Source organism: Monodelphis domestica, chromosome 2, assembly GCF_027887165.1.
Source record: "Monodelphis domestica isolate mMonDom1 chromosome 2, mMonDom1.pri, whole genome shotgun sequence".
Taxonomy (NCBI): Eukaryota; Metazoa; Chordata; class Mammalia; order Didelphimorphia; family Didelphidae; genus Monodelphis; species Monodelphis domestica.
Window position 1 is genome coordinate 174825867 of NC_077228.1, and position 24946 is coordinate 174850812.

The 24946-nt window shown below is 35.2% G+C and overlaps 1 protein-coding gene across 11 annotated transcripts in view; it reads left to right on the forward strand.

The window, feature by feature from the left end:
- The window catches only part of SYNRG (synergin gamma), a 99257-nt gene that overhangs the window by 26964 nt on the left and 47347 nt on the right, over positions 1-24946 (forward strand). For 5 of the 11 annotated variants that reach the window (XM_007481904.3, XM_007481905.3, XM_007481906.3 and 2 more), the window contains 6 exons: positions 13692-13822; positions 15487-15592; positions 16533-16644; positions 20401-20703; positions 21211-21444; positions 22465-22542. In XM_007481904.3, the coding sequence (XP_007481966.1) occupies positions 13692-13822; positions 15487-15592; positions 16533-16644; positions 20401-20703; positions 21211-21444; positions 22465-22542 (964 nt within the window). The remainder of the gene's footprint in view (positions 1-13691; positions 13823-15486; positions 15593-16532; positions 16645-20400; positions 20704-21210; positions 21445-22464; positions 22543-24946) is intronic. The other 6 variants (XM_016430351.2, XM_056816433.1, XM_007481908.3 and 3 more) reach the window with 3 other exon arrangements.

Here is a 24946-nt window from a genome sequence, read left to right on the forward strand (position 1 = left end):
TGTACTACATATGTGGCATTGTGGTAGATATAAAAGTCTAGGAACTCTCTACCAAAAAAAAGAAAGAAAGAAAACTAGGTTAATCTAGTATCTGACTCTTAATGATCTATGCTCCCTTTTTTAAGTGTTCAAAAGCTCTCCCTTTAATAATAGTCTATGATTTAGTCATGAGTTAAAGTCAAATTTACTGAAGACACTACTCTCTTGTCATTTGAAAAGTAGAAAAACATTTTCCCATTTCCAGTTCTTTGGCACTTCTAGTGTGCAAATTTTTTCAAAGACACCAATAGCTACTCAGGAATCATAGGGTGACTTCTGGGCTAAGATGGCCAGAGAGTAGAAGTAAGGGTCTTCTTCTCACCACCAACCAATATAAAGCACCTAAAAAGGACAAAAATCAAAATCAGATGAACGAAGGGACTCTACCATAGGGCTCAGCTTTGAAGGTAGGCAAGGTTTGGGTATTTCCATGCTATAAAGGAGTAAAATTACTCCTACCAAAGTGCAAGCTGATCACCCTTTCCCCATTCCACCTGTGGCACCAAAGTTAGAGCGAGTGCAGGGCAATCTCTAGGTTCTCAGGGAGCTGAATGAGGACACTACAGACTTACTTCTGAGAGCAGCAAGACTTCAGACCCCAGGAGGCTAAGGAATGCAGAGCTTGGGTGCAGAGATAGGGCAGAGAGGGACTGCCCACAGGAGACATGGTGGAGACTGAAAAATAGCTTCAGGGCAAAAACCGCTCTGTAGCTTGATACACAGAGAACCTGCCTTCCTCACTCAGACTTCTGGCTGGGAAAGGAAGAAAAAACTAACAGCAATGGCCATCAATACCCAAGAACTATATAATCTACAACTACAAAAAAGAAAAGAAAAGAAAAGAAAAGAAAAATGCTGACCCTAGATAATTTCCATGGGAAAAAACAGCAGACTACAGAGGAGACAGAGGGTGACAAACAAGCAAACACATCCAAACTTTCAACAACAACAAAAATGGATATTGGTCACAAGCTCTCCAGGAACTCAAATTGGAGTTTAAGAACCAAGTAAGAAAGAAGAAACTTGGCAAGAAAAGTGGGAAATAGTTCAATAAGAAAACAATAGTTTAAAATAAGAAATAAGAAGCCCAGAAATCAAATTAAATGATAAGCAAATTTGAGACCAGAAGTGACCTGCTGGAAGCCATGAAAAGCAGGATAGAGAAAACAGAAAAGGAAAATCAAAAGTTCATAGCTGAAAACCAGTCTTTAAAGACTAGAATTAGTAAAGTAGAAGCCAATGATCTCACAAGACAGCAGGAAATAATAAAGCAAAGTCAAAATAATGACAAAATAGAAACATGAAACATTTCATTGAGAAGACGACTTTCCTGAAAAACAAGTCCAGGGGAGACAATTTGAGAATCATAGGTCTACCTTGACAATATACTACAAGAAATTACCCAAGAAAACTTCCCCGATTTTCTTGAACAAGAGGGCAAAATAGACATTGAAAGAGTTGATAGATTACCCTTTACATTAAATCCTCAAAAGACAACCCCCAGGAATGTAATTGCCAAATTCAAGAACTTCCAAGCTAAGGAGAAAATATTACAAGAAGCCAGAAAAATACAATTCAGATATCAAGGAGCACCAATCTGGATTACATAGGTTCTGGCAGCCTCCCTACTAAAGGATCACAAAGCTTGGAATTTGATATTCAGAAAGGCAAGAGAATTGGGTCTACAACCAAGGATCACCTACCCATCAAAACTGACTATATACTTCCAGGGGAAAGTATGGACATTTAACAAAATAGAAGATTTCCACGTATTTATAAAGAAAAGACCAGAACTAAATGGAAATTTTTATGTCCAAATACAAAACTCAAGAGAAACATGAAAAGGCAAATAAGAAAGAGAGGGAAAAATACTTTGTAAGGGCTTCAGTAAGGTCAGATTGTTTATATTCCTGTATGGAAAAATGATATTTGTAACACTCAAGAACTGTATTCACTATCATAGTAGTTTGAAGAATTATTCATAGATAGAGGTTGGGGTACCAAGTGGCTTATGATGATATGGAAAAAAAAAGAAAGGGGGACAATAGAAGATGGCACCAAGAGAAACTTGACGGAATAAGAAAAATAGGATAATTTACACCACTTAAAGAGGTGCATGGGAGGGGAAGAATACTAAAATAAGAAGGACAGGAAGAGAGTGCTACTAGGTAATAATTAAACCTTTCTCTCAGTGGAATCAATTCTGAGAGGAAAAAGTATTTAGATCCATTGGGGTATCAAATTCTATCTTACCCTACAGGGAAGTTGAAAAGGAAAAAAAGGGTGGAGGAGTATCAAAAGGGTGGGAACAAGAGGGGGAGAGGAAATTTAGTAGACCCTAAAGATGAATAAGAAGGAAGGGGGTGGGAAGGAAAGTAAAATAAAGGTGGAGATTAGGGGGACTGATTAAAAACAATACACTGGTGTAGAAGGAAATAGTAAAAAGAAAAGGAAGGACTAGGAGAGGAAATCAAAATGATGGGGAATACACAGGTGGTAATCATAACTCTGAATGTGAATGAGATGAGCTCAGCCATAAAATGGAAGCAAATAGCAGAGTGGATTAGGAACCCAAATCCTATCATTTGTTATCTGCAAGAAACACACGGGGTAAAGGAAAAGGTTGGAGCAAAATCTATTGGGCATCAACTGAGAAAAAGAAGGCAGGAGTTGCAATCATGCTATCTGACAAAACCAAAGTAAAAATAGATCTGATTAAAAGAGGTATGGAAGGTAATTACATCCTGATAAAAGGCAATATAGACAATGAGGAAATATCAATACTCAACATGTATGCACCAAATGGTATAGCATTCAAATTTTTAAAGGTGAAACTATTGGAGCTTAAGGAGGGAATGGATAGTAAAAGTGTACTAGTGGGAGACCTGCATCTTCCTCTATCAGATCTAGATAACCAAAAAATAAATAAGAAAAAGGTAAGAAATTACTGTAAGTGAAATCTTAGAAAAATTAGAGTTAATAGGTACATGGAGAAAAATAAATAGGGACAAAAAGGAATACACATTCTTTTCAGCAGTACATGGTACATTTCACAAAGATTGACCATGTACTAATGCATAAAAACATTGCAAACAAATGCAAAAAAGGCAGAAATAATAAATGCAACCTTTTCAGATCATAATGCAGTAAAAATAATGGTCAGTAAAGGTACATGGAGAGGCAAATCAAAAATTAATTGGAAAATAAATAATATGATTCTCCACAATTGGTTGGTTAGAGAACAAATCATAGAAACAATAATTTCATTGAAGAGAATGACAATGAGGAGACATCATATCAAAATCTATGGGATGCAGCAAAGCAGTACTCGAGGGAAAATTTATATCCCTGAGTGCATATATTAGCTAATCAGAGAGGGAAGGGAAGAGGTCAGTGCCCCAAATTAAAAAACTAGAAAGAGAACAAATTAAAAATCTCCAGATGAAAACTAAATTAGAAATCGTAAAAATTAAAGGAAATTAATAAAATTGAAAGTGAAAGAACTATTGAATTAATAAATAAGACTAGAAGCTGGTACTTTGAAAAAAGAAAATAGATAAAGTACTGGTTGATATTTTTAATAAAGGAAAGAAGAAAACCAAATTAACAATACCAAAGATGAAGAGGGCAACCTCACTTCCAATGAAGTATGAATCTTAAATTTTCTCAGACTCTACCTTGGAACATTATCTTAAGGTTATGGTTAAGGTTATTCCCCATTTAAACAATGGAGGTACTTGATCAGGAATGTATTGGGAACTTTAAAATTACTCCACCCATACTTAGGCATACTTTAGGAGAAGATAAAGTTGTAAAACTCCTTACTGAACAATGAAAAAGTACTTAACCCATACTTATAGTGAGGTAAAAGCCCTTAAGCTAGGTCTATTTTTAGATCTAATTAAGGGTGCTTAAGTACCTATGATGATCAAATTAATCACTAAAAGGTCAGGCAACTTGCAAGGGGAAAGCTTAACAAAGAGGTGTGAAGTACTCAGAAGATATAATCTACCCAGAGAAGGTGAGAACTGAAAACTAAGAATGGGCTGTCCTAGGAAAAGCATCTACTGTGATTGGTAGATGTGAAAATTTAGGGGAGGTGACACAAGAGAAATTTCTCTTTAAAAGGAGCTGTCTGAACCAGTTCAAGGGAGTTCAATTTAATTCAGTTTTGGTAACTGAATTGGAGGTCAGGAGTCAGAGGAGGCTGCTGGGTCTCTGAACACTAGAGTTTTGCTTGGAAAGATCTTGTGAGTGAGTAAAGACTGACTTAGTTTCTCTCTTAAAGAGAAAAGGCCCAGGCCCTAGCCTTTTCCTATTATTTCCTCTTACTCTGTCTCTCTCCCTTTCCTTAATTCCTTCATTTGTATTAATTAAAATCTCCATAAAACCCAGCTGACTTGGGCATTTCATATTTGGGAATTTTTCCCATGGTGACCACTTATTTTTGATATAAATTCAAGATGCTAAAAATTATCTTTACAGTTTGGGCAATTCACAGTCTTGAAACCCACATTTTCGCGGCCACAGAAGAGGAAATTAAGGTAATCATTAACAACTATTTTGCCCAATTATATGGCAATAAATACGGCAATCTAGGTGATATTGATGAATATTTAAAAAATATAAATTGCCTAGATTAATAAAAGAAGAAATAGAATACTTAAATAATCCCATATCAGAAAAATAAATTAGACAAGCCATCAAAGAACTCCCTAAGGAAAAAATCCCCAAGGCCAGATGAATTCACAAGTGAATTCTATCAAACATTTAAAGAACAACTAATCCCAATACTATACAAACTATTTGACAAAATAAGCAAAGGAGTTCTACCAAATTCCTCTTATGACACAAATATGGTACTGATTCCAAAGCCAGGGAGATCAAAAACAGAGAAAGAAAACTACAGAACAATCTCCTTAATGAACATAGATGCAAAAGTCTTAAATAGAATATTAGCAAAAAAACTCCAGCAAATGATCACGGGGGTTATTCACTATGCTCAGGTAGGATTATACCAGGAATGCAAGGATGATTTAATTTTAGGAAACCCATCCACATAATTGACCATCTCAACAAGCAAACCAACAGAAATCACATGATTATCTCAGTAGATGCAGGAAAAGTCTGACAAAATACAACACTCATTCCTATTGAAAACACTAGAAAAAGGATAGGAATAGAAGGACCTTTCCTAAAAATAATAAACAGTATATATTTAAAATAATCAGCAAGCATCATCTGCAATGGGGACAAATTAGAAGCCTTCCCAGTAAGATCAGGAGTGAAACAAGGTTGCTCATTATCACCTCTATTATTTAACATTGTACTAGAAACACTAGCAGTAGCAATTAGAGAAGAAAAAGAAAAAAATCATAACAGAGTTCATTTTGAAGAACAAAAGATCAAGAATATCAAAGGAAATAATGGGGAAAAATGTGATGGACGGGGGCCTAGCAGTACTAGATTTTAAACTGTACTATAAAGCAGTGGTCATTGAAACAATATGGTACTGGCTAAGAGACAGAAGGGAAGATCAGTGGAATAGACTTGGGGTAAATGACCTCAGCAAGACAGGGTACGATAAACCCAAAGATCCCAGCTTTGGGGACTAAAACACACTACTTGACAAAAACTGCTGGGAAAATTGGAAAACAGTATGGGAGAGATTAGGTTTAGATCAGTATCTCAAATCTACACCAAGAAAAATTCAGAATAGGTGAATGACTTAAATATAAAGTAGGAAACTATAAGTAAATTAAGTGAACATAGAATAGTATATTTGTCATATCTATGGGAAAGGAAAGATTTTAAGACCAAGCAAGAGATAAAGAATATTGTAAAATGTAAAATGAATAATTTTGATTACATTAAATTAAAAAGATTTTGTACAAACAAAACCAATACAACCAGAATTAGAAGGGAAGCAACAAATTGGGGGAAAATATAACAAAAACTTCTGACAAAGGTCTAATTACTCAAATTTATAAGAAGCTCGATAAATTGTAGCAAAAATCAAGTCATTTCCCAATTGATAAATGGGCAAGGGATGTGAATAGGCAATTTTCAGATTAAAAAAAAATCAAAACTATCAATAAGCACATAAAAAAGTGTTCTAAATCTCTTATAATCAGAAAAATGCAAATCAAAACAACTCTGAGGTATCACCTCACACCTAGCAGTTTGGCTAACATGACAGCAAAAGAAAGTCATGAATGTTGGAGGGGACGTGGCAAAATTGGGACACTAAGGCATTGCTGGTGAAGTTGTGAATTGATCCAACCATTCTTGAAAGGCAATTTGGAACTATACTCAGAGGGCTTTAAAACAGTATGCCCTTTGATCCAGCCATAACACTACTGGGTTTATACCCCAAAGAAATCATAAGGAAAAAGACTTGTATAAAAATAGTTATAGCCATAAATTGATGCCGAGTGAAAGGAGCAAAACCAGGAGAACATTATACACAGAGACAGATACACTATGGCACAATTGAATATAATAGATTTCTCTACTAGCAACAATGCAATGATCCAGGACAATTCTAAGGGACTTCTGAGAAAGAATGCTATCCACATCCAAAGATTTGTGGGAGCAGAAACAGAAGAAAAACAACTGCTTGATCATATGGTTTGATGGGGATAATACTGGGAATGTATACTCTAAATGATCACTCTAGGACAAATGTTAATAGTATGGTCCTGATCAATGACCCATGTAAAACCCAGTGGAATTGAGCTTTGGCTGGGGCAGGGAGAGGGATAAACTGAATCATGGAACCATGGAAAAGTATTCTTCATTAAAATTTTTTTTTTTAAAGATTCATATGTGGGCAAGTAGATTGGATTAGGATCTAGGCCTAGACTCAGGGTTCAAATGTGGCCTCAGACACTTCTTAGCTGTGAGACCCTGGGCAAGTCACTTAATCCCCATAGCCCCCTTACCATTCTTCTGCCTTGGGACCAATATGCAGTAATACACAAAAAGTAAGTTTTGGTTTTGTGGTTTTTTTTTAATCTTAAATATCAAGTTTTCAATACCCTGGGATATATGTTATCCCAAAAGTATTAGTGCAGTTTCAAGCTCTAGTAACTTTAAAGTAAAGTTGGGGGGGGTGGTTCCTATATATTTATGTGGGCCTAATAACTTGAAATTGTTCATAGTAGGTAAATACTTTTCTTACCTTTGATGTTACCTGTTTTGTTCTGCCCCTCCTAAATCTCTTTCCCAGCTAGAGAGAGCAGAAGCAAAATGAATTGAATGTTTCTGCTATTATTCTATCCATTCTGTGCAATATTCCTATCCCTTTGTTATCCTTAGTTCCCAACATACTGAAAAAACTCATTGTGAGCTTTCATGTTCCTGACCCTTATTTTTAGATCATATCCCTCATATATAGTTATCTGCCCCACTTGCATATTCATTATGTGTCTTGTTTAAGTCTAAGTTTGTCAGTGAACTCTCTAGAGTTATATTCACCTCTTTAGACAATTTTTCTATTTCCTCCTAAGTGAAATAGCTTTTCTTTATAACTGAGTAGCCAGTGAAAATCTCTCCAAAGAATAAGAAAGATGAAAGAGACTTATTAATAAATGAATCTGGTATAATTACAAAAAATATCAGTAACATTTTTAAATTTTAAAAAAACGTCATCTGAAGAAGCCTTTCTGAATTTCCTAACAGTACCCTACCATTTTCATTATTTCTATAAAAAGAAGGCAAGAGATACTTGTCAACTCAGGCAGGGGATGGGGGGGGGGGGGGGAAGGGAGGGGAAGGAATCATGTTACCTTGGAAAAAATTTAAAAATAAAATAAAAATTTTAAAAAGGCAAGGTAGCCAGGCCTAGAGATGAGAGGTCCTAGGTTCAAATCTGGTCTCAGATACTTCCTAGCTGTGTGACCCTGGGCAAGTCACTTAAGCCCCGTTTCTAGCCCTTACCACATTTCTGCATTGGAACCAATACTATGTATTGGTTCTAAGACAGAAGAAGGTAAGAGTTTAAAAAAAAAATTATGAAGTAATAAAATGAGAATCTTGTATGTATATTTTATTATATTATGTTAAATAGAATTGGGGTTCTACTGCCATTTAACCAGTTTACATAATGCTTTTTCATTTGTGTTTAATGAAAAATGTGTTTTGTGTTCATTTCTGTAAAAAATTGGACATCAGGCTCTTCATGGTCAGGAATAAACTGTATTGTATACCTGTTTTGTTTTGTTTTTTTAAGAGAAAAATCATCTCTCATTTAATTTTGACTAGAAGTATAAATACAAGGACTGCCTGATCATAAAAATCATTCATTTTGTTGCCATTGGTAAATTCAGCTAAAAAATTATAGATTACAAATGATATTCATTGATTGTCTCATTTTAATCTATTCTAGCCTCATCTTTGTCTACTGATGAACACTTGTTTTTCTTAGTTCTCTTAAAGTTCCCTTCTCATTGCCCTTAAGAGGCATCTTTCCCTTTATCCACTCTAAATCTGAGGGTTCTTTAAGTGTGTTAGTTTGCTTTATTCTATATAACATGCAGTTCTCAGCTTATGAAAGCTAACTTGCACATTAGTTGTTAAAGACTTACATGTAGAATATAAGTTTCTCATGAAAACAAGATTAGAATCCCAAGACTAGCCTGCAGTTTCAGTTCAGTCATGCACAACTCTTCATAACATCATTTGGGATTTTCTTAGCAGAGGTATTGGAGTGCTTTGCCATTTCCTTCTCCCACTCATTTTACAGATGAAGAAACTGAGGCAAACAGGGTTAAGTGACTTGCCCAGGGGCCCACAGCCATTCAGTGTCTAAAGTCAAATTGAGCTCAGGAAGAACAGTACTATATAACCTAAACATTGTGTACTTTATAACAATGATGAAAACTCTCTTCAGAGCACCAATTTTTAACCATCAAACTATAACCCTTGCAATAGAAAAGGGACATACACCATTGAAAACATTGGCTGCTACTTTCATGGCCTGGGGCATGGGCACTAAAACAAATGTGGTCAGAGGGTAAGGAACTCTATGGTTAGAATCTCCTCCTGGTATAAATATGCTTCCCTAACTAGCCTAACTCCTTACTCCTTAGTTTCAGTCTTCTTTTGTACAAGGTCTGATTTATTTCCTTTTCCACTGCTACCACCTTTTGTTTCTGACCAGAGTTTTTCTCTTTCTTTGCTGAAGATTATACTGTCTTACAGCTTCACTTCTCTCCTGCCCAACCACCTTCCTGTCCTGGAAGCAAGATAACAGCCTCTTTCATTTCATTTGTTTTTATTTTCAGAAATTTTTATTTTGGCAATAATGAGAATAAAAATTCTTCCTCCTTTATCTCATATCTCCAATGCTTTTCCTTTTTTTAGTCTTATTGAAATACAAAGGGACAAGCTACGTGACTCAGTGGACTGAGAGCCAAGCCTGGAAACAAAAGGTCCTAAGTTCAGATGTGTCCTTAAGACACTTCTTAGCTCTGTGAACCTAAGCAAATCACTTAACCACAGTTACCCAGCCCTCATTGTTCTTCTGCCTTGGAACTGATACTTAGTATTGATTCTGAGACAGAAGATAAGCATTTAGAAAAAGAAAAAGAAATGCAGAGTTGCATAGATGATGATGGTGGATCTTTGGGTACACAAAAGCTGAAATAAAAGACATCGGTATTTCAGGAGACCATATTAAGGAGCCTTAATAAATCTAGAAATTATGGCAAGGATTCTATTGGATACAAAGTAAGAAAATGCCAAATCCATGTCTAACACTCAGTTTGAGAGAATGAATGAAACATTTACTAAGTATTTCCTGTGGGTAAAGCACTGTGCCAAATTCTGGGGATACAAACAGAAAAGTAAGATAGCCCTTTATCCCAAGGAGTTCACATTCTAATGTAGGAAAAAACACATTGGGAAGGTTTCAGCTGCAAGTCAAATAGAAATGACCTATGGCCCTAAGGATGTAAAAGCAAAGCAAATATTAATACCTCTTTATGTCATTTCTACTAATCTAATCTAATCAGTTTCTGATGTTAAACAGTGCTGGTGGCTTTGGTCTTTTCCTTTTCTGGGTTTTTAGCAGCTGTAGGAATAGTTGCCAAACTTCATCTCCACAAGAATTACTTTCCAGGATGATGAATGATGGCAATAGGCTAGAAAGAGTATTTATCCCAAAACTCTTAGGTTCAGGGTTTGTCTCCATCAGGGTCTGGGTAGAGATGGTAGTCAAGAATGGTAGTAATGGTTTCATTTGCCTGACATATGCGACCTTCCATCTTTCAGAGTGCCTTGTTGCTTCAGTAAGACTGGCTTGTCTACCTGCCTGTTTGTGGTAGTTGGTCAACAGTTGTTGGTTGTGAGGAGGAAAGTTGACCCTCTTCTCCACAATGATTTCTCCCCAGGATAGTGGCTACAGAGTGGCTTGAAGGCAGGTTCAGTGGTTGGGGACAGCATAAGGAGGCATTATGGTTCCTAAGAGTTTTGTGTCCTAGCCTGGGTCCAGAGGGTTCGAGTGAAAATGGCAGCCAAAGTGGTGGTCGTGGTGATTTAACTAGCAGGAGTTGCTTTTCTAGGTAATAGCTGGAAGTAGCACCATCTGGCTATTTATTCATTTGTTTACTTTAATATTTCATTGATTTATAATTTGTGTCAGTATGGGCACTGCCCTTGACAACTAAGATTTTAATTCTTCTATCTTAGTAGATGTATTTCATGAGTTCTTGTCACCCAAAATTTAATCATCCTGAAACTAACCATATGATGAGCTTCTCCAGACTTAGCTATGTTGATCAATGATTGAAAGCTATATTATCCATTGCCAGGTTCATATTTGAAACCCTTCTATCTGAGTGTTAGACCTACCAGGACTTGAGATGCCCTGGCACAGCCTTTGAGAAGTTAGGGGTCCTCTGCCCCACAATGAGATAGAAGTGTAGTTCATAAACTCATAGCATGTTAGAGCTTGGGAGAACTAAGATAAATGCTTATTGATTAATTTACCAATTTTTTTATCATTCTTTTTTACCATGATATTAATTTTATCAATGATAGTCAAGCTTTTTTTTTTTTAACAGAAAAATACTGAAAGTGATTGGGATGACATGACTTACCAAAGTTATATAGTCACTAGCAGAGTTGGGACTGTTATTAGGTCTCTTGTATGTAGGGAATATATGTGTCACATGCCCTGCCTCAATGAACACATTCATTTTCATGATTTTAATATAGATAGTAAGTGTTCTAGAACTTTAGAGGAGTTTAAAAATCAGTTTGGGCTAAATTAGTCAGGGAAGGCTTTATGAATAAGGTAAGGACTTCTAAAAGTCAGCCTTAAACAATAAGATTTAAACGGATAAGAATGAATCTCTGTAGTCATTAGTATAGAGAACTTCCAGGCAAGGAACCTACCTCTACCAGTGTAGGTCAGCACTTTCTCTACAAGAAGTTGTTTAGAGCACTGGCAGGTAGATGAAGTGACTAGCCAAACAAGTATGTGTCAGAGGTGGTATGAGAACTCAGATCTTCCTGCTTCTTGAGACCAGCTGAAATTTAGATAGGTCTAGAAGAGGGAGGAGAGCCTTTTTTAGTAAAAGACTAGAGAAAGAACAGAACAAGGGAAGATGGGAATAATCATAGAATATGCATGGAACACTGAAGAATAACAAAATGTTAGAATCGGAAGAGTCTTAAGTTGCTGTCTAGTCCCGTACTATCTAGTACCAGGAAAGAATGTTGATAAACTGACAAATATTTAGAGGAAGGCAACCAGGATAGTGAAGGATCTTAAGTTCCTGAGAATTGTTTGGTCTTGCAATTACATTCAGGGGAACATAATAGAGTTTTATTCAAGTATTTGAAGGGTTACTACATAGAAGAGATTGAATTGATTCTGTTTGGATCTAAAGGTAGGAACCAAGAGCAACCAATGTGTAAAGAAGCAAATTTAAACTTGAAGCCAGGAGAAACTTCCTAACAATTAGAGATGTCGGGTGTACTGCCTAGGGAAGCAATAGGTTTCTTCTTAATGGAGGAGTTCAAGAAGAGTTGGGTGCCCACATGTCAGGTATATCATAGTGGAGATTCTATATCTTTAGATTTTATAAGTGTATCATCTCTCCCTTTATCCAAGTCATTAACAAAAATGTTAACAGCAGAAAGCCAAACAAAGATCCATTGGGCACTCTTATTGGCAACCTCTGGCAAGTTGGTATTGAATCATTAGTGACTTTTTCAAAGGTTTGTATTTCAACTAGCTCTACTTCCATATAATTATATGCTACTAGATTAAAATGTGCTTTAATTGGGAAATGTTTAACAAAATAAAAACACAATAAAGCATAAGTAATTATGTGGGGTTATTTTGTTTTATTTTAAACCCTTATCTTCTGTCTTGGAATCCATACAAAGTATCAATTCTAAGGCTGAAGAATGGTAAGGAACTTGGCAATGGGGGTTAAGAGATTTGCCCAGCATTACACACTAGGAAGTATCTGAGGCCACATTTGAACCCAGGTTAGACTCTCTATCATTTGTGCAACCTAGATGCCTCAATTATGTGGTGTTTTTTAAAGTCAATATGCAATCCACAGGGGTCCTTAATATATGGCCCTTGTTTCTATTTAAGTTTGATAATACTGATTTAGGCCACGTATTGCTACATTTTGTACAAGAATTTGTTGTTCAGTCATTTCAGTTGTGTCCATGACCCATTTGGAGTTTTCTTGGCAGAGATACTAGAATGGTTGGCCATTTCCTTCTCATTTTACATATGAAGAAATTGAGGCACACAGGGTTAAGAGACTGCCCAAAGTCACATAGCTAATAAGTATCTGAGGCCAGATTTGAATTAGATCTTTCTGACTCTAGGTCTGACCCTATATTGACTATGCCACCTAGCTGCTTTGAAGAATTGTATCAGAATAGCTTATCAAGCAAATGCTTTGCTAACAATCTGTATATAATCTTTATCTCAGTTAGCAAAGCTTTGTTTAATCCTTTCTACCGTCTAGATACTGCACTAGGTTCTGGAGATATAAATGCAAAAGACAGATAGTCTCTGCCCTTAAGGAGTGTATATTCTTCTGGGATGATAAAACATGGTCATAGATAAGTATAATAGAGGCACTAACAAGTAGGAAAAATAGTAAAGTAAAGCTAGTGACATTTGAACTTAACATTTAAGGAACATGGATTTCCAAGAGGGCAGAGATGAAGAAAAAGAACATTATAGGTATTGCACATTATATTTTATTTTTAAAGGCATGAAAGTAGTTTACTGGATACAGCTTGTAAGTCAGTTTGGCTAGAGCAGAAAATCTATTCTAGGAGTAATGGAAGATTAATCTGGAGTAAGATTTTGAAGAACATAAATGTCAGACAGAAGTTTGTATTTTATTCTAAAAACAATGAATTTTTTTAAACAGAAATATATCATGGTTAGACTTTTTGCTTCAGGAATATCAGTTTGATAGCTGACTGGAAAGAGGACAGTCTAAATGAAAGAAGGCCAATTACAGAGCCATTATTAGTCATCTAAGTCAATGGTTCTCAAATGTTTTTGGTCACGTACTTTTTTTTTATCATGTAGTTGCATTTTTAAAACTTTTGAATATGAACCCTCAATATGTATTTGTTGCTTAATTCAGATTTTTTTCTCTTAGGGAGGAATAACAATGGGCCCAATGACGGCAGCAGGAATGCCATACATGGGGCAAGCTCCTTTTCTAGGCATGCGTCCCCCAGGTCCACAGTATACCCCTGACATGCAGAAACAGTTTGCAGAAGAGCAACAGTAAGTGATTTTTATGAATCGTGAACAAAATGATATGCACAACAAAAACTAGTGCCTAAAACTTATTACAGAATCACAGGATTTGACTTGGAAGCAACTTCAACAGCTAATATAACCCATACCCAAAGGAAATCAAGGAATCTCACTTGTTTTTCTTTGTTGGGGACAGGGGCAGGGCAGGGGGAAAGAGGATTAGAGGGAGAGAACTTGGGTTAATTAGAAAAAAAATGAAATAAGATTTTTTTTAAATTACAAAAGGACATCCCATTATAATATTCCAGGCAAATGATCATCTCCCTTTACTTGAAGATATCCAGAGATATCCACCACCTCCCAAGGGAACCTGTCCCACTTTGGGACAACTCAAATTGTGTAGAAGTTTAAATTTGCCTTTTTGTAACTCCCACCTGACTTAAAATTTTTTCTAGACATCTCTGTAGTTCTAATCAGGAAAAAATACTTGGAGCAACAATTTTTGTGGTAGCCAAGAACTGGAAACTAAGGGAATGCCCTTCAGTTGGAACATGGTTGAACAAATTATGTATATGATATAATATGTATATATGCCTACCTCCTAACAGGGGTGATAAATTGATATGCAGAATGAGGCATACATTTTTGGACATAGCCAATATGGGAATTAGATTTGCTAGATTAAGCTTATTTGTTAAAAGGTTTATTTTTTCCTTTCTTTTTCAGTAGAGAAAGGGAAGATGGGAGGAAGGAAAAGTAGGTAGTTTAAAACAGGTTTAAAATGTTTTTTATGTAAAAAGAATGGAGATGGAAATCTCATGGAGATAAAATTAGATATTTTATAGTTATAACTGTATTAATTACTAAATACAAAGTAGTAGAAGGTTTATTCCTCAGATAAGAGATCTTATCTGTTAGAAATAAAGAAATCTCTGGGCCATAATTCTGAGCTAAAGATCCAAACTTGAATTGTGGTAAATGAAAGCTGGAAATCTTACCACACCCAATTTCTGATAAGACCCCAGTTCATCAGTATGTTTCATAGATTTTTTTATATCTAATTTACATAAGTCATTAACACAGAAGAAGGTACCAAGAATATTAAGAAACATGCAATGGTGCTTGATAACAAGGGTTATTGCGACATTTGCTACAAAGTCCTGAAAGTTCAATATACGATTAACTATCTTAACTACTTAGGTCAAAGAAACCTTTCTTGGCCACAATGCTCTGGGGAGCCTGTAGTGGCATAAATCTTCAAAGGATCAAACAACACCTGAACAAGCCATGGTTATTTTCATATGATCTCATTAGGCCAGCTATATGTTCTGCATTCCCAATGAACTCAACTCCTCTGCATGGGTTTTAGCTTCCCTAAATAACAACACAGATCTGAAGTTTTTATTCTTCAAACAGAAGCTCTTAATATATTTAGTTGCTTTAATATTCTGATATACCAAACTATATCCTTTCTAATGTTATGATTAATATTTTATCCTAATTGATATACAGTTAGTTTGCTAACTTGATCTAACTCTAAAAATTATAATTGCAGTTACTTCTTTAAAGGATTATATGTGATCAGTTGGTTCATGATCAATAATAAAAAGGCAATAAGACAATTTTCCTTTCACTGTTCATGTATATGGCATAGCTGATGCAGTTGTTCATTGGTATTATATTTTCTTCAGAAAACGATTTGAACAGCAGCAAAAACTCTTAGAAGAAGAAAGAAAACGCCGCCAATTTGAAGAGCAGAAACAAAAACTCAGACTTCTGAGTAGTGTGAAACCCAAGGTATATCAACTTGGAATCTTCTCTATTTAACCCTCCTCTCACTCAGTATACTAAGTGGTACTAAATTCTGAACCTAAGTCAGTGACTATCCTAAAGCAGGAATTCTTAATCTGGAGTCCATAAACTTAGTTTTGTTTTTTAGAAAATATTTTGATAGCTATATTTCAATAGTAGAATTGGTTTCCTTTGTAATATTATATATTATATTCTGTGCATTTAGAAATATTCTGAGAAAGAGATCCATAGACTTCTTGGCACTAATACCAAAGTATCCACAATACAAAAATGGTTAAGAACCCTTGCCTTCAAATTTGAATTATCTAATTCCTGAATTTACTAATTTCATTTGTCCACAAACATCTCTAATGGTTATTTTTTTCCCATTTCCTTAAGAAGATCCAAGATTCTTTTCCATGATAATAGAGCTTATTCTTATTTGCAAAATACTCAGTAATAACAGAAATAGAAGTATGAGTATGAATTGTTTTGTTTCCCTTAATATTTATTGCTTGCTACAGGCTCTTGCAATTGCTACAGTAACATTTGCTTTTATCCTTAGAAAACATTCTAAATACTTTTTTTCTGAGATTGAGATTTATTGTCCCAGTTCAGTATACTTATGTCTAGCAAGTCACTTCTAAAATAGCCATAGTAATGAGCCTTTTATGTTATTTTGTTTTGGAGTATAGGAGTGGGAGACAGGACTTGTTGGATTCCTTTCTTAATTTTTGCTGGCCCTTTGGTTGTTGTACCATATCTCCTCATTGCCTTTGTTTTATACATCCATCAGTGGTTGTCTTCCTTTGAAAATATAATCCAAGAAATGTATAATCAAACAGGAGGAACAGGAACAATGTTGATATTGTTAGGGGAGGACTAAGAGGGAAAGGAGGCAAACAATTGTGTGGCAGAAGACTCATGTGTATTTGTCATCCCTTAGACAGGAGAGAAGAGCAGAGATGATGCTTTGGAAGCCATAAAAGGGAACTTAGATGGATTTTCCAGAGATGCTAAGATGCACCCCACTCCAGCTTCACACCCCAAGAAACCAGGTAGCTTTATTTTTAAGAAGCACAGAAATGAAAACAAGTAGATTTTGTATTTTTCTCATATGGCAATTTGTAGTTCTTGTGTCAGTTAATTAACCATGAAGTGTGATAGGATTCAGGGCTGAGCTCTTTCTTCAAAATAACTACAAAATTGAATGCATTTAAATTTACATGAGGTAGAAGCTGTGGTCTGGCATACTATTTGAAGGAAGACTTTTAATCTTCTACTTAAATACCAGTATGACAACTTTAATTTTAAGCCTTTGGTATGTAAATGAGTATGTTAACACTGCTATTATAGTAGATCATTAACTTATCAGAGTGAAATGAGAGAGTTTGTCATTACATTTTCATTGTTTTGTAAAATAATTATGCAGTTGTGTTTTGTTTTTTTTATGAGCTACCTCAGAGTTCATTATCTGAATGTGATTGGACTTGTTCTTAAGATGAATTGTAATAAGAGCTGTAGCATTAGTAAAACTGTTTCAAGGAACTGAAATTTTACAAATAGAGAGATTTCTTTGTAGTCCTTATCATTCAAATGGTCAAAAAAGAAAATACCCCAATTGAACAGGCAGAGTATTATATTTGTCATTTGGAGAATGAAAATAATTCTCATCTTTGGATAACAGCCATGCTGTAATTTTAATTCTTGATATTTTGACATTTGATCCAGCTCATTCAAGAATAATTTGTCATGATAAGGTAAGCTTTTTTTGTCATTTGGGTATCTAACAAACCATATATCATCTTGGGATAACTGAAAAGTTAGAAAGTTCCATTTTTAGGAGACAGCTAAGTGGCTCAGTGGATTTAGAGCCAGGCCTAGAGAGAGGAGGTCCTACATTCAAATCTGACCTTGAACACTTTCTGTGTGACCTTGGGCAAATCACTTAACCCCCATTACCTCCCCCTTATCAGGCTTCTGCCTTAGAACCAATACACAGTATTGATTCTAAAACAGAAGGTATGGGTTTAAAAAAAGTTCCATCTTAATTAGTCCCAAAATACAAAGATAAAGGGCCTCAACTAAGATATGTATTAGGATAAAAGATAGTTCACCAATTAAGGAATTGTTTTATTATTTGAAGGAAGAGGATAAGGGTTCTAAATACCTTTTGGCTACAAAACCCAAAGTGGGCAGCAGAATTCTAAATATTACAAAAGCAGATGAAGATCTGGAGGAAAGTATTGCCTTTGGATGAAGTCATATACTGATAAGCTAACCAGGAAGTATTAGGAATTGAAACAAATTTGCACCAGCAAGGTAAAAGGAGGAATAAAAATAATGGTCAGTGTATTGTCTAAAAAGTATTTCTTTTGCCTTCAGACAATGTATGGATTTGCCCATTAGGAGCAAGATCCTCTTTTCACATTATCACTTGTAATCTCATGGTGATTTCATTTAAAGACAAAGTTTTCTTCCTTGTTTTAGCCTGATTTCTGATGTTCAGCATCCTGAATTTAGAACCCTGATCCTCATCTGTAAACAACAATACAATTCCTTAATCATTAAAAGATACCTCCCATTGTAAATAAATTGGTATTCAAAATTTCTTGTAATTTTAAATAACTTTGATCCAAGTAGTTGAGCCCCTATTAACTCTTAATACAAATTAAGATTTTCTGATAGCCATGAAGTCTCCCCTCTAAGAGCAAACTGTATATTCCTATCGAATCTACTACCCAGGGTACCCTACTTTTATATTATAAACTTTATTATCCAAAATAGCAGAAGAAAGAAAACCCCTACTAAATCTAGGCTACTCTGGATCTAAACTTAAAGAACCAAGTCAAGGAGGTAAGCCAAGTATCTATCTTTTCCTAAACTTCTGTTAATTTATTAACCTCCCTTAATACGGATCAAATGAGAGAATATTCGTAAAAATGCTTAGTACAGTGCCTGGGATTTAGTAGGTGCCATATAAATGCTTATTATTCCCTTCTCTTGCCATATGGTCAATCATTCATTAAGCATTTATTAAGCACTAAGATAAATGCTTGGCCTACCTCTTTGCCTTAGTCTTTAATCTCAGACCCAGAATGGCCTGGAGCTTAGGAAAAGGGGCTTCTTTCTTCCATCTATGTTAGATAATAAAGTTCATAATATAAAAAGAGAGTATTCTGGTAGTAGGTCCTGTGTGCTGTGCAGATGGCTGTACTATTTATTCTAAGAACAAGGACAAAGAATTTGTCCACAATGAATATTCTCACTCCAGCTCTTAACTAGCTTTACACTAGGAATAGTCTTAGAATTGTTGGCAATGCAGTTTTCTGAAGGAAACTAAAGTTTTTAGACCTTGTCCAATTTGGGATTTAGGATACCAAGTTCTCCCTGTTGGAAGAGCATGACGAAGTAGAATGAGAATGCTGTCTTTTTTGTTGAAAATAGAATATTTATTCAGGAATTACACATTTCTTCATAGATCACTAATTCTTAACAGTAATTATCTTCTATCATAAAGGAGAGGAAAAAAGCAACTAATATCTAGTAGTTTTCAGATGCAGAAGCTTTCAGTATAATGTGACTATTATTTGCCCAAAGGCCCCAGACAATGAGTCACTTAAAAAAAAAAAGTTTTTAAACTCTCCTCTGTGACTTTGAAACTCAAATAATATTTAAAACATAGTTAAACTGTTTCTTTAAAAATAACTTAGCATTTTTAATGGATGTTGATTCAAATGTAGTCCATGTAGAATGAGTTTACAATTAAAATAAACTTCACATTTAAACAAAATAAAATTCATAGTGGTGTTTATAAGGTAGTTTGTGATCTGTTCCCTTCTAGCCTCTAAATATCTCTCCTGTTAATACTGGTAATCTTTTAAACTTGGTACTCAATCTTCACTCTTCTGAATTTATTGCAAAACTTTTGTTTTAGAAGCTATTTACTCTCTTGGATTTTTAGGTTCTTTATTTTAACAAAAGCAAGCAGCATTTTATAATGGTTGTGACACCTTGAAGGGCAATGTGATGTAGTTGATAAAAGATCAGCTTTGAGGTAAGGAATACTTAGGTTCAAATTCTGCCTCTAGCTGGCTCTGATTCCATGAGCAAATCACTCAGCTTCTCATTACTCGCAAGCAACCCTTTCATAAGTAGAAGATTTAATAGTATTTGGTCTGTGTTAGTGAAAGAATTTCTACAATGGAAATTCCTCACATTGAAATCACAGGTCTTACCCCAAAAGGGACAGCTGAGAATGATTGACCAAAAATTAGACTAAGTTTATGTTGATTTTTTATTCCTAAGTATCCTGATAAAACTGAATCAATAAAAGACAGTATGTGATTATCTTAAATATAGTTAGATTATAGTCTCTGATTTGCACTACATGTGAATAATTATGAGGTGAGTAGATTTCTTTTGGTTTCATCAAGAAATACTGCTTCTCCTTTTTATCTTGTGCTACTGACTAGGACAACTGATTTCATTTAGAAAAAAACACACATCACTAGATCTTTCAGAAAAAGAGACATGTTGAATTTTACATTTGTGTTTCCTTTGACACAGATGCAAAAATAGCAGTTTGTCTCTTTTCATTAAAAAAAAAAAAACCTGACACAAATTGTACAAGTATGCCTTTTGAATATTTTTATGGGCTCATATAATTTCATATAACTGGATTATTTCTTTCTCCACCCCCACTATTCATGTTTCAGTATTTCTCTTTTGGAACTATATGCCCCATCCTTATTTCTTTTTTTCTCCATTGATTTCCATTTCTGTGTGTTTCATTGCCATTTTCCATTTTACAGATTGTCCCACACCATCCCATTCTACTGTAACTGTCTCCCAATCCTCTGCCTTTCTTGATGAAGAAGAATTCAGTGACTTTATGCAAGGGCCCGTTGAAATTCCCATATTTGGCTCTTCATCCTCTTCCCAGCCTTTTCAGTCTTTCCATTCCACCACCCCAGTTGGCCAGTTACTTTCAGAGAAGGCTGTGGTCCAGCCTCTCCCTCCAGCACAGATTCCAGTGTCTTCTGCCTTACATGGTGCCCCTGGTCAGATTCCTTATTTTTCTACTGCTTCAACCTCACACAGTACACAGAAAACAGGTAATTCATAGATAGCATTATCAAAAATACCAATATTTTCTATAGATGACAAAATAAAATTTAATTCCTGTTTAAAGAGAATAATTCAGTAATCTAGGCAAATATACACTTGGTTTGTAGATAAGTGTTGAAGAAATTCTCCCATCCATCAAAATAGATTTCCAACTTAGTGGCCCAGGATACTAGGAAGGTTGTGACTTAAAGGACTTTTATAGTATCAATTATTGATTTGAGGAGTTATTTTCACATCATTTGTCTTTTATAAAAAGATTACTTACCTTTTATCTGATAAAACCAAAGCAGCCTTCCCCGCGTCCCTCCCCAGATAGTGGACAATTGGTTGCTGTTATAGGAAAGCCATCAAAGATCTAGTAACCTAGTTGTGCTCTGGATGTCTAACATTTTTAAAATAAAAGAAATTGTTTTTTAAAGAAATGTGGGGATGGAAATGGGTTTGGATAAGAATAAAGTTACAAATAAAAATAATACTTCATGCTGTTTGTTTAGGCCCTTCCTTGGAGGAGAAGTTCCTAATATCTTGTGATTTAAGTACATCTGGGCAGGTGCAAATTAAGTTAAATACTTCTGAAGCTGGGCACAAAACCTCAGGCTCAGCTGCCAGTAAGAGCCATCCCAGTTTAACAGCCAATAACGGGGGTGCTGTAGGTGGACGTGTAAATGGTGCCGTCATTGCAGAGGCAGAAAAGACTTCAGACCAAAACCTGTCAGTTGAAGAGAGTGGTGAGCTCATGAAACATTGACAAAAAAATGAATGCACTTTAACCAAATGTTGCTTGAAAGCTAACACCTTAAGCATTAATCCTGAAGTGAATGCTGCTTGATTTTGCTTGTTGAAATCTTGCTTACAATTATGCATAATATATTTTACTCCTTTTAATCAACAGTTTAAGATTTTGCTCTGAATTCTTTCAACTTGCTCGTTTACTTTTTTAAAAAGTCAATAACCAGTCTCCACACTCAAATTCATTCCTATTTTAAAATGCCTTTTTCCTCTAGTTTTACAAAAGCACTATCCTGTTTGATTTTTTCCTGACAATCTTTGTTCTTCTGTGGAGGGTGAGAGATGAAAAATATAAAACCTATATAAGTCACCAATGAGAATTTTATGTTTTTCTTTCCATGAAATACATTTTGAATATTACTGCATAGAAGATTCAAATTTTATAAACTCTGCTTGCACAGATAAATTTCATAAATAGAACATGAATAATTCATGCAAGCAGTCCTTTGGATTATGTTTTGCAGTATTCCTAGATTTGAAGTAGACTTCAGAGTCATGCTGTTGGAACAGAAGTGATATGTCTGAGCTGAAAACATGTAGTTTTGCAACAGCGGCAAATTCAGGGTTTAAAAAATCATTTTCTACCATTAGAAAATGCTGCTAGCAAAATTTTTGCCATTGGTTTTACAAGTGTAATTTAAAAGTATGTTAGCATTTTCTTTCTTTGGGGGTTTATAATACATGAAGGATGATACAAGCTTTATGTAGTTCACAGTATTCATCTAGTTCATTTTAGATGTTCTTTTTAATCATATCTCTTAAAACATTTGAGGTTGCTTGGAAAATTCTCTTGGTTATATTGTTGGTGTGTTGGTGGCTGTTTTTTTTAATATCTATATCCATTGTGGTATGTTTTTAATCTGTTAGAGAAGGATTTTTCCACTCCCTCTTTTATTCTTTCTCTCTTTTTTTTTAAAATGGTATTGCTCTGTTTTAGTTACTATTTCTATATCTCCTAGGTGTGGGAGTATTTCCTTCACAAGATCCAATCCAGCCTATGATACCTTCTTGGATTTACAATGAGAACTTAGTCCCAGGTAAAAGGAAAAAAAAATCCAAAATCCCTTTATAAATAATATTTTTAAAATCTTTTTTAAAGTAGCCAATTTATCTTTATTGGGTGATTGGAACTGAATATTCCTAGAACCTATGCATGCAGCCTAAATATAGTACGGTTTTATTTACACAACCTAAAAGCACATAAATTGCATTTTTTCCTATTAACAATACAAAAATTGTGAAACAACAGCAACATTCAAATCGTTATAAATTAGTTTTTTAATTGGTATCATATATAAAGGCAGTAGACAGAATGCCCACAGTCAAGAAGACCTCCCTGAGTTCAAATACTGCTTCTTGCACACAAGCTATGTGTTTCTGAGCTTGTCATTCAACCTGTCAGTGCCCCCAGGCAACTCTTTACACCTATAGAATAAGTGCTGATTTGCTGTCAGATTTCTTCATTGGAAGTTTCTATACCAATGAAATCATATCTGGTTTAAAAAGGGGGAAAAAACTTCAAAATATTTATAGTTCAGAGGTTATATAAAGCATATGCTAATTTAAGAATTGCAGAAATATCTTGCTTCTATACTTCCTTTGATCATTTTTAATTTTTTTCTTATTATTTTTAGGTAATCATAATTAGCATTGTGTATTTATATTCTTTCTTCCCTAAAGTTGCATTTTTCCAAATGGATCACAAAATTGGAAGATTAAAAAGTTAATTTGCCAATTTCTAGTATAAGAAATTTTTAATTCTCTTTAACTTTAGCTTAAGTACCCAAAGATTACTTTTAACCAAAGTGCACCTTTGTCATAAAAAAAGAGTGACCAGTGAGGATCCTAGCTTTGTACCTCATATGTATCATTCAGATTAATGTCCTGTTTCTGATGGTAACAGAGAACATTTTGTTCTTGTCTTCCATGTTAGGGTACTTAAAGGCCTATCATAGTTGTGTTTGAACTCTCTAATTTCCCTTTTAAAATTATGAATGGGGGGCAGCTGGGTGGCTCAGTGGATTGAGAGTCAGGCCTAGAGATGGGAGGTCCTGGGTTCAAATCTGGCCCCAGACATTTCCCAGCTGTGTGACCCTGGGCAAGTCACTTGACCCCCATTGCCTAGCCCTTGCCACTCTTCTGCCTTGGAGCCAATACACAGTATTGACTCCAAGATGGAAGGTAAGGGTTTAAAAAATAAAATAAAATTGTGAATGGACATACATTGAAATTTCATTTGAACTTTGGTTATATTTTGGCCTGTTAAAATCTGGTACTAATTATTTCCATGTATTTTTCTACTCTGAAAAAAATACAGTTTTTGCTCATCTGAATAAATTTTCTGTATAGTTTTTCTAAATCAATTCTTGGATCCATTTTTCCCACAGGAGAACTTTATATGTATATTTTGTGTATCTTGGAAACATATTTGAGTTGCTAGATCATTTTCTCTAACTTATGGTCAACAGAACCATAAATTTAACAAAGTTAATGGTGCTGTCCCAGAGTCTTTTCATTCTGTCTTCAAAAATTGGGCTTTGGAGAGGTCCCTTGGGTAGTCTTACAGACCTTCCTTGACTTGTACTAGTCAGAGTGGGTCATGAATTATGTCTTAACGCATCAGTTCAACTCAACAGCTAATTTACTAAGACATTGGCAAAGATTCTAAGGATATAAAGACAAAAGCATTGCCATGCCACCCAGGTTGTCCTAGATCCAGATTTTTGCACATCTCAACTGATATATATGCATATTTTCAATAAACATTAAATGCCTATTTTGTGTGATTTACTATGAAGAAGAGATACAAAAATTATATGTATACAGTTATATCACAGTATATTACTTTACCAAATATATTTCTATATTATATATTCCTTATATAACAAATATTACATGCATATTCAGAGGGGTGCCCCCTATTCTTTATTATTTCTGAAAGGACCTGGGAATAGTAGCCCTCCTCCCCAACTTGAAGCCCTGCTTTCTGCCTAAGAGGAAAAGGGACCTTCTGTCTCCATCAACCACCAGTCAGTTACTACTAAAGAGGCAGGCAAGCTAGCCTAGTCAGTAGCAGGAAGAAATCTGGAGAAAGAAATAGAAGGTGGCATATGTGAGTCGGGTCATATCAACTTGTTCATTGCCTGCCCTCAACAACTAAAGGAGACAACCCAGAGCACTAAGCCCAAGAGCCCTGGGAAAAGCAGTGAGATACACCCCAACTCCCAACCTGATCCCCATAGCTGTCATCAAGAGGAGTGATCATTGAGGGGGAAGGAGCCTAATATCTCTATCACCACCAATACTACTGCTGAGCTCACTGCTCCTATAAGCAAGTAAGCCTAAGAGGCCTAGCAACAGCACCACCACTGGCACTACTTAAGAAGCAACACTTGTAGAGAGGCAGTCTGCTAACTCCTCAACAGCCACAGCTACTTAAGT